This window comes from Rhincodon typus, chromosome 6 (assembly GCF_021869965.1).
Source record: "Rhincodon typus isolate 14 chromosome 6, sRhiTyp1.1, whole genome shotgun sequence".
Taxonomy (NCBI): Eukaryota; Metazoa; Chordata; class Chondrichthyes; order Orectolobiformes; family Rhincodontidae; genus Rhincodon; species Rhincodon typus.
Window position 1 is genome coordinate 26,719,827 of NC_063337.1, and position 15,804 is coordinate 26,735,630.

Here is a 15,804-nt window from a genome sequence, read left to right on the forward strand (position 1 = left end):
TTAACGCTGATTTTTCTTCACAGATGCTGCCAGACCTGCTGAGCTTTTCCAGCAACTTCTGTTTTTGTTCTGAATGGGCAGATTGTGTGTTTCCACACTGAAGTATTTTTACCTGAAGCCAAAAAAAAGCCCATTTTTTCCACCCACAATTTTCTGTAAGCTGTTGCCTTTAATCAGCCAGTTAAGAGACTTTACACTTATGTACTAATCACCCTGTGCTTCCTGCGAAGAAGTGAAGGAATCTGGAGAAAAAAGGTTGAAGAACCGAAGATCCTGGCAAACTAAAGGATCATCTCAGCAAGCCTTGTGAAATGGTGCTATTGAGCTGTGGTTCCTAGTTGTTTCTCTTCATTCATAAAACCACTGATTTCCTGTTCGACTGTGTGTGTATGTGTCTGAATTTTAGAATGGGTTAGAGTTCTAACTAGCAGAGCCATACATTGATAGTTCATAGCTGTTTACTTAGGGTTAGAATTTACTTATTTACAATAAGTGGTAATTACTTTTATGTACAGGAACCTGGTCATTGTTTTCTGTTAACTTGGTTCCATTGCACAGGTATATTAGGGATGTTGCATGCTTTGATTATATTGTTAACAGGAGCAATGGGCTTTCAGAACGAGCAAACTTTCCCAGGTGAATCATAACATTGCTGCCATTTCTTTGAATAATCATTTCACTGAGTTTCATTCTCTTGCCTGCTCCCTGTAGCTCTGCACATTATTCATTTTCAGGAAGCAATCTGATTCCCTTTTGAATGTTTCGATTGAATCTGCCTCCACCACACACTCAAGTGAATGCTTAATGAAGAAACTTTCCATCTTGTTGCTTTTGCTGTTTTTTCACCAGTTACTTTAAATCTGTGTTCTCTCATTCTTGATCTTTCATGAATGGCAACAGTTTCTCCTTATCTATTCTGTCCAATCAAATATCCTCTCAAGCTTCACATTTCCAAGGAAAATAAGCCCAACTTTTCAAATCTGTTTTTGTAACCTTTTATTATTATTTCAAAGGATGTGTGTGTCACTCACTGGCCAGCATTTGTTACTGATACCTGATTGCTTGAGAACTGATTGGCTGTCTTGGCCTTTTCGCAGGAAAGTTAACAGTCAACTTTGCTATAGAGAGAGTGTAGTGAAGCTGTGCCAAGTTGATTCCTCAGATGGCAAGGCTGACATATGAAGAGAGATTCAGTTAGTTAGAATTGTATTCATTTGAATTTAGAAGAATGAAGGGGGAGCTCATAGATGCCTATAAAACTCTAACAGGGCGATACAGTTTGGGTGCAGGAAGGATGTTTCCAATGGAGAGGTAGTCCAGAACCAGGGCTAATAATTTAAGAGGTAAACCTTTATAGCACTGAGCTGAGGAGAAATTTCTTTGCCCAGAGAGTGGTGAGTCTGTGGAACTCACTACCACAGTTGAGGCCAGAATATTGTATTTTCAAGGAAGGAGGTAGTAGCCCTTGTCACTCAAAGGAACAGGGGATATTAGGGGGTGGGGAAGAAGAGTTGGATTATGGTATTGAGCTTGCCAATCAGCCGTGATCATGTTGAATGGTGGAACTGGCTTAAGGGGTTGAATGGCCTACTGCTGCTCCTATTCTCTATGTTTCTGTGTTATGACATTGCTGTGGGCCTGGAATCCTATTGTAAAGTAAGTAGATTTCCATTAGTGAACCAAATGTAATTTTATAACAATCAACAGTGCTTATATCCCTTCATTCAGAGGATGTGGGCCCTGCTGGCTGGGCCAACATTTATTGTTCATCCCTAACTGCCCTTGAGAAGGTTGTGTGAGCTGCTTTCTTGAATCACTGTAGGCCATTTGGTTTAGGGACACCCTCAATGCTGCACAAACACTCTTAGGCTATATTATAATTTCAGATTGTATTGAATTTGAGCTTCATCATTTGCCATGGTAGAATTCAGAGCCATGTTCCCAGAAAATTAGCCAGATCCTCTGGATTACTCAGCCACTGACATTACCACTACATCACCATATGCATCATTTTTGTGAGTCTTTTCTGCACTCTATCAAGCACCTTCACAACTGTCCTAAAGTCCAGCAAACTGGTCTCAATATTCCAGCTGAGGCTGAACTAGTGTCTTTTACGGGTTCAACATAAACTCCTTATCTTGTATTCTGTGCCCTAATTAATAAAGCCTATGATACTGTATGCTTTATTAATAGCATCCCCAACCTTTCCTGTCACATTCAATGATTTATGCACAAATATGCCCAGCTCACTCTGGTCATGATAAATCTGTAGGTTTGTACTCTTTATTTCGTATTGTCTTTCCACATTCTTACTACAAAAATTAAGTACATTTTTCTGCATTGAACTTCATCTGCCACTTATCTTTACATTCTCTCAATTTGCCCAGGTCCTTTTGAAGCACTTTGCAATTGTGCCCTGTAAACTAAGATTTCAGTCATTAATATATTATTGGGAAGAGCGAGGAACCCAGCACACACCTGGGGAACCCCACCTCAAACCTTTCTCCAGTATATAACACATCTGTTAATCACTGTCCTGTTTCCTGTCACTCAGCCAATTTCTTATCTGCTGCTGTCCCTTTTAGTCCACGACATCAAAAGTCTTTTGCAAGTCCATATCCACCACATGAAATAGCATCATCCTCATCAACGTCTCTGTTATCTCTTCAAAAGTTTTTTGCCTTCATGGAAAATTAGCGTAGAGTTTCTGATAGTTGTGAGCAAGTGGAATATATCTAAATTGAATAATCCTTAGTTTAATTATGCAAGATTCCAAAAGTTCTGTTTTCTAACTTAGCCAAAACAAAATTCAAGTTGCACTTAAAAATAATTCAGAAATCCAATGCTATTGATACTGTCAATAAAGTAGGTATAGAAGAGGCTATGAAATTTGTTCAGATTTCTCGTGTCTGATTGCATAACATGTCTAAACCGACACAATTATTAAAGTTTTAATTATTTTATGACCAAAATCTGAATTCAGTGATTTTTTTTGGCTGTCATTGCATTTTTTCAAATTTGTTGGAGATCCTAAACATGAGATTTTATTGCTGGGAAGCATAACACTTCAACACTTTTGTCAGTACATGAGCACTCAAAAGTCAGAAGTGACACTTGCATAATTTGTGTCCCAATATGTTTGTAAATGCTTAGCTGCAACATTATTCTGCATACTCAAATTTTAAAAGTAGTGAGTTGTTCATGGTGTTCATCATGACATTTAGAGCAGGAATTTGTGTATCACTCTTAATTTCACATGTGCCTTCATGGCTACTTTTAAGTAGCCTTATTTCACCATAGAGCAATTGCATCCGCTTGTAGGTTCCAGGACAGTGACAGGACATTTCTTTTAAAAGAATGTTTTGCTCTGTAGTAGTGTTAATATATACTTAATACAAGACATGTAAACCTATTTGGAAATGTGAGAACATAAATCAATTGAAAATATCAGCTATATAGATATGCTTAAATTATTTTACCTGACTATAAATAGTGATTTTTGAACCGAATTATACAATATTCACATGAACTAATATGTTGCTGTTTTCTTCACAGGTGGTTCATTTGTTGGTTTAAAAAATACTCCTGGTTTCCGACCTTTGAATTTACTTCAGGTAGGATTCATTGCAATTGTAATAGAGTGTCCTGTATTATTTTAATTCATTGTCACTTAAAGTCAGCTTCCCTGCCCTGATTCTGAGATAACAGTTGCCTGTGATGTTTCATGTTTGTCAATCTGTGCTATTTTTGAAATATTGAACATGCAAGTTTATAATGGTAAGTCAAATTTTTAATTTTGCTCAAGATCAGCCCACAACTTGAAATTCAGAATTCCTACCAGCAAATCGTGATTGGGGTCCTATCAATCTCACTGATTTGGATATTTGTTAGTACAAATTAAGAACAGGATTCATTTTTCACAGAATCTCCATTTTGTAATTTTGAATTATAGTCCCACTTTCCTCTTCTCCACAATATTCCTGCTTCTAATAGAGATTGAATCAAAATTGATTTTTATAACTCTATGCACTTAAACAAAACATGTGCCTTTGAGCAACTACAGTTTTTGCTGTGTAAATTTGCCGCAGGTTGGAACCAAAATGCTTTTCTTAACACCAAAGCTAGGTGACATTGTAGACAGGCACAATTCCTTTCCCAATCAAAGCTCCTTTGTAAACTCTTGATTTTGCAAACTTTTGATGTTGCAATAGCTGAAGTCTGAATTAAGTTCAGACATTCCATTATAAGATTAATATTTGTTGCTCCCAATTAGGAACTCAGAATTAATGATGAACAGTTACTTTAAGCAATAGTTATCCTTCATTTGCCACTTCATTTGTTAGAATCATCGATCAGTGAATGAAAAACTTTCCAAACTGCCATGTTCATCAAACAAAAGCAGGCAAATTGGGTAAACAGTAACTCTGGAAATAGGAACAGAAAAGCATTGGTAGCAGACTGCAGGGAGAAACATAACTACAGATTTGTAGGCCATATACAACATAAGCTATAGTTCAAACTATGCAGTAATAACATGTTTATCACAATAAGGATTCTTAAAAGTTTTCCATGTCAGCAGGATAGTTTGCAAGATAAATTATTTTCACTGATCTTTGATTTTTTCTTTAAAGCTGTAATTTAAGCTTAAATATTACTAAGATTGAGGGCACTGTATACATGTGTATTATAGAGTCATAGAGTTATATAGCACGGAAACAGATCCTTTAGTCCCACTCGTCCAAGCTGACCAGGTATCCTAAACTGATCTAGTCCCATTTGCCAACATTTGGCCCGTATCCGTCTAAACCGTTCCTATTCATATAACTATCCGAAAGCCTTTTAAATTTTGTAATTGTACTCACCTCTACCACCTCCTCTGGCAGGTCGTTCTATACATCCACCACCGTTTGTGTGAAAAAGTTGCCCCTCAGGCCCTTTTTAAATCTTTCCCTTTTCACCATAAACCTATGGCCATTAGTTTTGGACTCCCCTATCCTGGGAAAAAGACCTTGGCTAGTTCCCTATCCATTCTCCTCATGATTTTATAAGCATAAGGTCACCCCTCAGCCTCCAACACTCCAGGAGGCCCCAGCTCGCTATAGCTCAACCCCTCCAATCCCGGCAATGTCCTTGTAAGTCTTTCCTAAACACTTTCAAGTTTAACAACATCTTTCATATAGTAGGGAGACCAGAATTGAAAGCAGTATTCTAAAAATGGCCTCACCAGTGTCCTGTACAGCCGGAACATGATGTCCCAACTCTTGTACTCAATGCACTGAACCAATGAAGACAAGCATACCAAATGCCTTCTTCACCATCCTGTCCACCTGTGATTCCACCTTCAACTATGCAGCTGCACCCTTAGGTCTCTTTGTTTGGCAACAATCCCTAGGGCTTTACCATTAATGATAAGCCACGCCTTGGTTTGCCTCACCAAATGCAACACCTCATTTCTAAATAAGTTAAACTCCATCTGGCACTCCTTGGCCCATTAGCCTATCTGATGAAAGTCCCGTTGTACTCTGAGATAACCTTCTTCACTGCCCACTACATCACCAATTTTGGTGTCATCTGCAAACTTACTCACCATACCTCCTGTATTCACATGCAAATCATTTAAATAAATGACAAAAAGCAGTGGACCCAGCATCGATCCTTGCAGCAAACTGCTGGCCTCCAGTTTGAAAAACAACCGCGTACCACCAGCTTCTGTCTCCTACCTTCGAGCCAATTTTGTATCCAAATGGCTAGCTCTCCCAGGATTCCATGTGATCTAACCTTGCTAACCAGCCTACCATGCGGAACCTTGTCAAATACCTTCCTGAAGTCCATATCGACAATGTTTACTGCTCTGCCTTCATGAATCTTGTTTGCCACCTCTTCAAAAAAGTCAGTCAAGCTCGTGAGACACAATTTCCCAAGCACAAAGCCATGTTAACTATCCTTAATCAGTCCTTGCCTTTCCAAATGCATGTAAATCCTGTCCCTCAGAATCCCCTCCAACAACTTACCCACCACTGACATCAGACTCACCAGTCTATACGTCCCAGGTCTTTCCTTACAACCTTTCTTAAATAATGGCACCACATTCGCTATCCTCCAGCCTTTCAGCAATCACCTCCCTAGTTTCCCACAAAGTTTTGAGATACACCTGATCAGGTCTCAGGGATTTATCTACCTTTATGCGTTCTAAGACCTCCATCACCTCCTCTTCTGTAATACGGACACTTTTCAAGATGTATATGTTTTGTCAGCATTTGTTTCGAAAAGAGTTCTGAGATATCTGTGCTGCCTGTCTGAAGGGTGATTCATCTATGCCATTCCCGGCCTTCTCCCCAGGGCCCTGTTCATTTTCCTTTTCAGATAATAATTCAATTCCTCTTTAATGCCTCAATCAAACCTGAATTCACCACATTTTTCGGCTGCAAACTTAACCAAAGTTGTGAGCAACTTTCTGCCCATGTGTACATTGCTTTATTTTTGCCAACTAACTTAAATTTGTGCCTCTCATTCTTGATTCTCCACCACTGGAGACAATTTTTCCCTATCAAGTTTGTTCAGTACCCTCGATATTTTGAATACATCACTCTCCGCTCAAGGAAAGTAAACATAAATAACGCGTAAAATGATTAATACATTCAATTGCCTTAACTACATTGCTTTTAATTTTGTTGTTGAGATTCTGTGTGCCACATTAATCTGTATTTATGAAAACATGACTTTATCTTGATAGAAATTTTATTGTTAAAAGTTTATGCTTAGCCAGTCTATTCAAACAACATTTTTGCTTTCCTAAAAATAAGAGAGTTAATTTAATGGCTAAAGTAAGATAAGTCAAGTCTCTTCCTCATGATTAATGCAATTGTATAGCAAATGCTTTGTTGCTCCTCCTGTCTGATGTATTGTGCAATAATTTAGAATCATTACAGGGACCAGATGATAGCAGTGATAATTCACATTCACTTACAAACCCAAATTGGTGGTAATTAAGAGATAAATGCTGTAGTTGAACTGATTTGAGGTACCTAAGCCATATTGCAATAACCAACAATCATTTTAAACTGAAATTATGAGATACGGAGAACCAAATAATTTTAGCCAGTCAGAAAGTACAATAGAAAAGATAACTAAAATGAGTTAAACTCTGAGCCTTATTCACACAATTACAAGAAAAATAACATGAAAATTAAATATTATGTCCAAAGAACAGATACAATTTGAAACAGTATGCATTATGTTTTATTAATTAAGTTGCTGTTGTATTATTGTTATTTTAGTTTGAGAATTTAAACTATTAATTTCACTATTTATGGCCAATAGTCCTTTGCTAAGAAAATTGTATGTTAATTTGATTTGATTTAAAACAATTTCTTTAACACTGAGGTGGTAACCCGGTAAAATTTGCATGCATTGATATTCTTAATTTAACAATTCAGGACAAGTGCTGTGGTGCTTCAACATATTGTGCTTTCAAAGTCCCATGTGCAGTTTTTACAAATTTTTTGCTCCAATTTCTTTAAAAAAGCATTTTGGTGTACTTACATGTATTTCCATATTTAAATGTCATTGAATCTTGAGCTAGCATTTCCATTCTAGTTTGGAATTGTGCCAGTGAAATTCATAGTATGTAAGTGTGTTTATGTTCTTGCATCATTTCTATTTGGGTCTGCTGCCACATCTAACAAAAAATTTGTTTCTATTATGAGGAAGACTCAGCTGAAAATAATAGCCAAAATTTCGAAGGCAAGTGTTCCAAAGTGCCTCAGTCCAATGATGACATTGGATGTATAGATAATTGATTTAGATTCCAAGAATGAATAAGACCATGTCTGTGCTATAGTGTCTAATATTTGAACAATTACTCAAGAAAGCCAAATCTTTTAAAGCCTTCACCAGTATTCTGCATAGCTATAACAACGGGATAACACCGACACATAGATATGTATATACGTGCACGAGTATGCGCACAAAATTATAAACATTTAGTATATAATGCCTTGAAAATAAGGCAATGAACTCAATGTGGAAAATACTTGAATGACTGTTTCCTGTCTGAGGTAATAATTATCATCCTGACTGCCACTAATTAAACAAAAACATTTGTCCTTTTTGGGATGGTACAGTGGCATGCTGTGCTGGCAGGCATGATGTTTTAATTCATCATGTATCTTCTAAAGATTCTACAATGTGTTATCTTGAAGAATTTGTGTATAACTCACAAGCAGAGACGTATACATGCACAGAAGGAATATGATGACTGGTTTTAATACATAATCATTATTGGTACATAGCAATGCATCTAATTGTTTCAAAATTTAGTAAGAGTCACTTATAATGGTTCCTTTTAGCAAAGTATTACAAGTTCCTTGTGCAGTTCAAAAATAGCTTTTGCTCAAAGTGAAATTTTCTTGAAGAATGGTAATTGCACATCAAACTTTGGCAAACACAGAAATGTGTTTGAAATGAAAGTAGAACTCAGCACCTCAATGCAAAAGCCAAGGCTTAAGTGTTTGCAGCCATCTTCAGCCAGAAGTGTCAAGTAGATGACCCATCCCTTCCTCCCTCCCTACTGAGGACGTCTGCATCAGAGGCCCCAGTCTTAAGCCAGTTCAATTCACTCCACATGATAATGAGAAAAGGTTGAGCACTGCGAGCTGTAGTCCCTGATAACATCCTGTCTGTAGTACTGAAAACTTGTGCTGCAGTTCATGCATCTAGCCAAGCTGTTCCATTACAGGTACAACATTAGCACCTACCTGACAAGATAGAAAATCACCAGATATGTTCTCTTCACGAAAAGCCAGACAAATCCAGTCATCACCACTGCAGTCTATTCTCAGTCTTCAGCAAAGTGATGGGAGGATGTCACAGACAGCGCTTTCAAACAGCACTTACTCAGCAACTGCTCATCAGTATTTACTATGGGTTCTGTGGGTACCACTGGGCTCCAGACCACACTACAACTTGGTTCAAGCATAAACAAAAACTGAATTCCAAAGGTGATGTGAGAGTAGATGCTGTTGACATCAAGGCAGCCTTTGACTGAGGCATTTGGTAAAATTGAAGTTGTTGAGACTCAGGAGTATTGCATCCAGTTCTGGGTGCCACACATTAGGAAGGATATGAGAACTTTGGAGAGATTGCAAAAAAGATTTATGACAATGTTGCAGGAGTGAAGAACTTGAGTTCGAAGATGGATTGGAGAGGTTAGAAATGTTTTCCTTAAAGAAAAGGTGGCTATGAGGAGGTTTGATAAAGATATTTAAAAGCATGAAGCATTTGGGCAGATTAGGTAGGGAAGCATCATTCCTCGTAATGATGTGGGTGAGAATGAGCAGGCATGGATTGGAAGTGATAAGAGAATCAGCAGTGATACAAAAGAAAAATGTTCACACAATGAGTGATTAAGATCTAGATATCTCTGCGTCACCCTGTGGTGGAGGCAAATTTAATTCAAATGTTCAAAATGAAATTACACTTATCACCTGAAAAGTAGCAATGTGCAGGATTAGGGCAGAAGGCAGGCAAATGACATTGTACTCATTCCGAGATCCTGTTCTCTAACAATTCTATGGTTCTGAGGGGAAATTGTCTACTGGTTAGAGTCAAACCTCATCTAAAGGAAGATGGTTCTAGCTGTTATGGATCAGTCATCTCAACCCAGTATATTCATATGTGTTCTTCAGGGAAGCACTCAGTCATATTCAGCTGCTTCATCAATTACCTTCCCTCCGTCATTAATGGAGGTCTCACAGATAATTGCACAGTGCTCAATTCCATTTGTAGTTCCACATACTGAAGTCTGTGCCTGCATGCAACAAGATTTGGACAACATTTGAGTGTGAGCTGGTTAATTGCAAGTAACATTTGCACCACCTGTGTCAGGCAATGACCATCTCCCAGGAGAGAATTTCTTTCCCTTGACATTCAATGGTATTGCCTTCAGTGAATCTCCCACTATTGTTCTGAAGTTACCATTGATCAAAACTTAACTGCATAAGCATAAGAACAGATCAGATGCTGAGAAGTCTGTGCCTAATAACTCGCCACCTGGTTTGCAAAGCTTGCCACAATCTACAAAGTTCAAGTCAGGAGTGTAACAGAATATTCCCCACTTGCCTGGATGGGTGCAGCTCCAATAAGATTCAGTAACATCGATATCATCCTGGACAAAGCAGCCTACTTAATTGCCACCACATCTGTCGAGTTAAACCTTGACTCTTCTCCCACTGACGTGTAGTGGCAGCAGTACGTACCAAAAAAAGATGCACTGCAGCAAGTTGCAAGGCTCTTGTGACAGTATGATCAAAACTTGTGCCAAATGCCACCTTGAAGAACAAGAGTTCAACAGGACAGTACACACATGTTTTTATTAAGCATTTGATTCTGCCTGTGTAGACCCTAGAATTCCCAATATCATGCATTTTAATGCTGTTAATTGGCATTAATCAATCTGACATGATAGCAACATACTTCACTTTGAATACTGAGGGATTAATAAATGCCATTTTTTCTCCTCTTTAACACTACTGATTGCCATTTGTTTGTTTCATGTCTATGTTTCATATGCATTATTCCATGGCTGTCCTTAGAAACTGCCTATTCTCTATAGTCCTTTGGATTTGATTCTCTTAAAAGTTACACCTTCCTTTCATATATCTTTGTTGTGAACTTATTCCTGATGTGAAGAACTGTGTGTTTGTACTTGTGACAAGAGAATGATCATGCAATGTCATTACTTCAATCTGAATTCCTTCTGAAGATGCTTTAATTTCTAACATAGCACCTTTTGAAGAGATTAGTAAACAAAATTGGGCGGTGGGGAGCAAAGAATTGCAGATGCTGGAAATCTGAAACAGAAACAGAATTTGCTGGAGAAATTCAACAGGTCTGGCAGCATCTATGGAGAGAAAGCAGAGTTAAAGTTTCATGTCCATTGACCCTCCTTCAGATCCCCCAGAGTTCTGATGAAGGATCACTGGATCTGAAACATTAGCTCTGCTTTCTCTCCACAGATGCTGTCAGGCTTGCTGAGTTTCTCCAGGAATTTCTGTTTTTGTTTTTGATCTCATGGGATTTGGGATCATATTTTGACTTGATTAACAGATGAAAAACGATAAGAATAAATGGGTTTCCAAGTTTGCTGATGGCAAAAACTAGATAGAAATGTGAATTGTGAGGAGAATGCGAAGAAGCTTCAAGGGGATTTATTCATCCATGGGATGTGGATATCACTGGCTAAGCAAGCATTTATTGCCCATCTATGAGCGTTCTTGAGACTTTGGTAATGAGCTGCCTTCTTGAACCACTGTAGTCATGATATCTGCAGAAATCCACAGTGCTAAAGGGGCAGAAAGGTGACAATATAAGGGTAAAAATGTGATGTTAGTCATTTTAGTAGGAAAAGTAAGAAATGCAGATTATTTATTTCATGGTGAGAGATTTGGAAATGCTGATGTTCAATGGGACCCGAATCTCCTTGCTGATGATTTGGAAGGCAACCGATATGTTGGCCTTTTCTTGCTAGACAATATGAGTACAGAAGTAAAGAAGTCTTGCTGCATTTGCGTAGAGTCTTGATAATACTATAACTGGAATATTGTGTGTAGTTTTGGCTTTATTACCTAAGGAAGGATATAGTTGCCATAGAGGGCATGTTCAGCAAAGGTTCACCAGATTGATTGTTGAAGAGAGAGTTTCTAGTCTCTAGGGTTTAGCAGAAAGAGGGATGATTTCTTTGGAATATGCTAGATGTGAGGGATAGGAGGATAGTGTGTAAAGAAATCATTTGAGGGAGAAAATCAACCATGATCTAGTTCAATGGTGGAGCAGGTTCAAGGGCTGAATGACCAACCTGCTTCTATTTCCTCAGGTCCTATATTTGTTTTCAATAAACTAAAATATAGATTCTGTTTTACAAAACAATACATTTTTGTACCTACCAAGTGATGAAGTCAAATATTCTCTGTTCAGTGATATTTTACACTGTTGTGCTTTGCATTCAAGAAACCTTCAGGAAATGTAATAGATTTGTTATGTTTGCATCAGCTTCTCTAATATATAATCAAATTTACTGTTTAATAAATCTACATTGTACTATTCCAGTGAGTGTTCTTGAGACACCTAGGGTGTACGTACCTGTTTTTTTTGTGGGCGACAGGTAAAATTCAGAAGGCTTTTCTTTTCAAAAAGGACTCATCCTTAGCTTTATAAGTAGGCATAGAGTAATGCAAGGAGATGCTGCAAAACCTTTAAAAATGGCAGGTTGGGTCCCAACTGTAGTATTATGTCAAAATTAGATACCATACTTCAGGAAAAAATTCAAAATCTTCAAGACAGTACAGAAGAAATTTATTGGAATGGCACGAAGATGCAGTGACAGGGGAATCTGAGACTGTTTCCTTTAGAGAAGAGGTTTATAAGGGGAAATTTAACGGAGGTGTTCAAGATCATGAAAGGTTTTGATAAGTAAATAAGAAGTAATCATTTCCAGAAGCAAAGGGTAAGTAACCAGGTTTCAGGTATTTGACAAAGAAGCCAGGTGGAAAATGAGAATTGGTGTTATGTAAAAAGTTTTAAGATTTCTATGGTTTTGCACTAACTGAAAGATCAGTGGAAGCAACTTAAACAATAACTTTCAAAAAGTTATTGGATAAGGGGAAAGATTTGTACAGCTGTGGGGAAATGGCAATGGGAATAGAATAAATTGAAGGAATTGTCTGAAGAGAGAACGAAAGAACATGAGCACTCATAAAAGCTGTCAGTATGATAAAACATAGCCAACAATCTCACTTTCTCAAAAGATGTACTTCAGTTTTCTAAAGCCCAGCTCTACATACTTGTCACTATAGGTCTGGCAGCGTTAGAGAAGTGATAAGCTGTTACGGTTCAGGCCTGTGACTGTTGATCAGAGCTGGGAAAAGAAACTGAGATGGGGTTTTAAAAAAAAACAAAAAGGAGTCTGTGATCATGTGGAATGTGTAAAAAATTAAATGTCTAAAAGATTCGTGGTACAAGCCAAAGGGAGTCATGATGGGACAAGTAAAGAAGTAAGATATTTCTAGAGAAAGAATGAACCACAGAATTATGAATGGCTGGCAGGTGAAAGATATGTAAGGTAAAAGCGAGATGGAAAAAAACAAAAAGAAAATATAAAGAAAACAAAAAGGAGGTAGAGTTTATGATCTAAAATTCGTGAACTCAAAGGGAGCCAACAACCAGACCAGTTAAATGTCCAGCAGAAAGATGAGCTTCATCACTGGAATGCAGCAGGAAGCTCATGATAGCAAGTTCAGAGTGCAAGCAAGGTGGAGAATTAACATGGCAGACAACTCAGATTTGTGGGCTGATTGGAGGTGTTCTGCAAAGTGGTCACCCAGTCTGCATTTGGTCATCTCATTATTGAGAAAACCATATCACAAGCAGTAAATGCAGTGCTAAATTGAAAATACGTGAATCACTGGTTCATCGGAAAGCATTTTTTGAGACCATGATGGTGGGAAGGGAAGAGATAAAAGGGCAGCTTTTGTTTGTGTGAAATTGTACTGTGGGGAAAGGGGAGACAGTAAAGAGTAGACCAGGGAATTGTGTGGAGAGCAGATCCTTCAGACTGCTGACGGGGGGCACTTTGACATCTCCAACACCCCACCCTTCCCATTAGCACCTTACCATATAATTGCAGAAGATGCAACATATGCTGTTTCAGCTATTCCCTTCTCAATGTCTAAGGCCCCAAATCATTAACAATTAAACTTGTTCTTCTTTAAATTTAGCATGCTATATTCTCTGCTCATGAAATGGCCTCCCCATTGGAGACAGCAGAGTGGGTAACCGCTTTGCAGATTATCTCCATCCAAAGTGCAAACGTAACCCTGACTTTACAGCTGCCCATTTAACTCTCCATCATACTTTCCTTCAGATCTGATATGATAGACATGTTTTCAGACACTGCTTAAACAAGGCTGAAACTGCCTAATCAACTATATTTTAATAAAATGTGCAAAGGAAAATGCTGGTGCTGAGTTCTTTCACTGAAACATTATTTGCTGGGGTGGAATGCCATAGAAGAAAGCTCCACAAGTTCCAGCAAACTTTCAGTATTTTAGCCATATGATCATGCGTAATTTAATTCTGTAAACTGTATGTCAGGTATTGCTTCCCTGGTTGAGCGTGTTCAGCGAAAAGCACTAACGTTGTGGTGGTTCCAGTGAAGCTGTTTGGAAACTTTCAATCTGTTCACAAACATGACTCTGAGCTACCACGCGCATCTCATGTTAATCCTTCACATTGCTGCCAATCAGACCTTGCTGACCTCAACTTCCTGCTGTGAGCTCAATCCCAGTTTGAGGAATAGCACCTCAGTGCGCACTTTTCAACTTTCTGGATGCGACAGTTTTAGAACATTGAATATGCCCTGTTTTTGTTTCCTTCTCTATGCTGGTTTGTTTTTTGCTGTTTTTGTTTTTGGATGGCAACTGTTCATAATCTTGCCATTAACATGTTCTCTTCTAGACGTATCTTTCATTTCTTCACTCATACCATAACCAGTCCCTTTGGCCTTGCACCTCATACCATGCAATGTTTTTTTCATTAATCTCTCCAACCTTAGCATAGATATTTCATTTTGTTCTTTCCCCAACATCTCCCTTTCACTTGTTCAAAACTTTTTACATTCTGATGAAAGGGCATAGATCTGAAACATTGACCCAGTTTTTCACCATGAGGAGACCCTGTCATGATGAAGACGTTGAAGACATCCAAGTCCCATCTCGTAGTCATAAAGATCTACAGCACAGAAAAAAGCCCTTTGGCCCATCACAACTGTATTGTTCAAAACCAGCCACTGAACTATTCTAACTTGGCCCATAGCCTTCTATGTTTTGGCATCACAAATGCACATCTAAATACTTCTCAAATGTTATGAGGGTTTCTGCCACTCTTACGGGTGGAGAGTTCCAGATTCCTACCACTCTCTTGCTGAAAGTTTTTCCTCATGTCGCCTCAAACTTCTGCCCTATCTTAAATGTATGCACCGCCCAAATTGATCCCTCCATCAAGAGGAAAAGTTTCTTCCCGTCTAGGCTATCCAAGCCCCACACATTTTATACATCTCAATTATGTCCCCTCTGTATCTCCTCTGCTTCAAGGTAAGCAACGCCAGTCTGTCCAATCTCTCTTCATAGCTGAAACTGTCCAGCCAAGGCAACACCCTGGTAAATCTCAGCACCCTCTCCCTCCTTCACTGTGGATTCCAGAACTGCACACACCAAGGTGCTTCCCATGGCCTACCCATGTTTGTCTTGCCCAAGCGCATCATCTCACATTTATCTGGATTGAATTCCATTTTCCATTGATCAGTCCATTTGACCAGCCCATCAAAGAGTGGTGGGTGGAAGTAGGCATTAAGTTGGCATAGGGAATCTGAGCAGCCATGGGCAATGAGTAAAGGGGTATGGGCTGACATAAAGCATATTAGGGGCTAGGAGAGGTGAGTGGAGATCTTTAGGTGGCTTGGCTTTGGTGAGGCTTGGGGAAGTCTGTAGGATTGAAGGTAAGTAAGTGCTGATGGAATATTTCAATATTTGGTCATAGTGCTGCAGCCCTGAGCCAGGCTTCGTGCTGAGCCCACTTCGGGAACCGGCAGCCTATCAATCCAGATTGCCTAAAGGTTGAGATAGGAGATCTACCTGACCCAGGAACAAAAATCAGCATCATTAACTCTTTTCCCCATAGATGTGCAATAAGTCATACAGCCTGCTATGTTTATTTCAGATTTCCAGCAGTCACAGTACTTGTGATCAGGGT

At 38.7% G+C, this 15,804-nt stretch overlaps 1 protein-coding gene across 1 annotated transcript in view; it reads left to right on the plus strand.

Moving 5' to 3' along the window:
- The window catches only part of supt20 (SPT20 homolog, SAGA complex component), an 82,094-nt gene that overhangs the window by 60,799 nt on the left and 5,491 nt on the right, over positions 1-15,804 (plus strand). Inside the window, exon 17 of the mRNA XM_048597908.1 lies at positions 3,556-3,614. Coding sequence (XP_048453865.1) covers positions 3,556-3,614 — 59 coding nt within the window. The remainder of the gene's footprint in view (positions 1-3,555; positions 3,615-15,804) is intronic.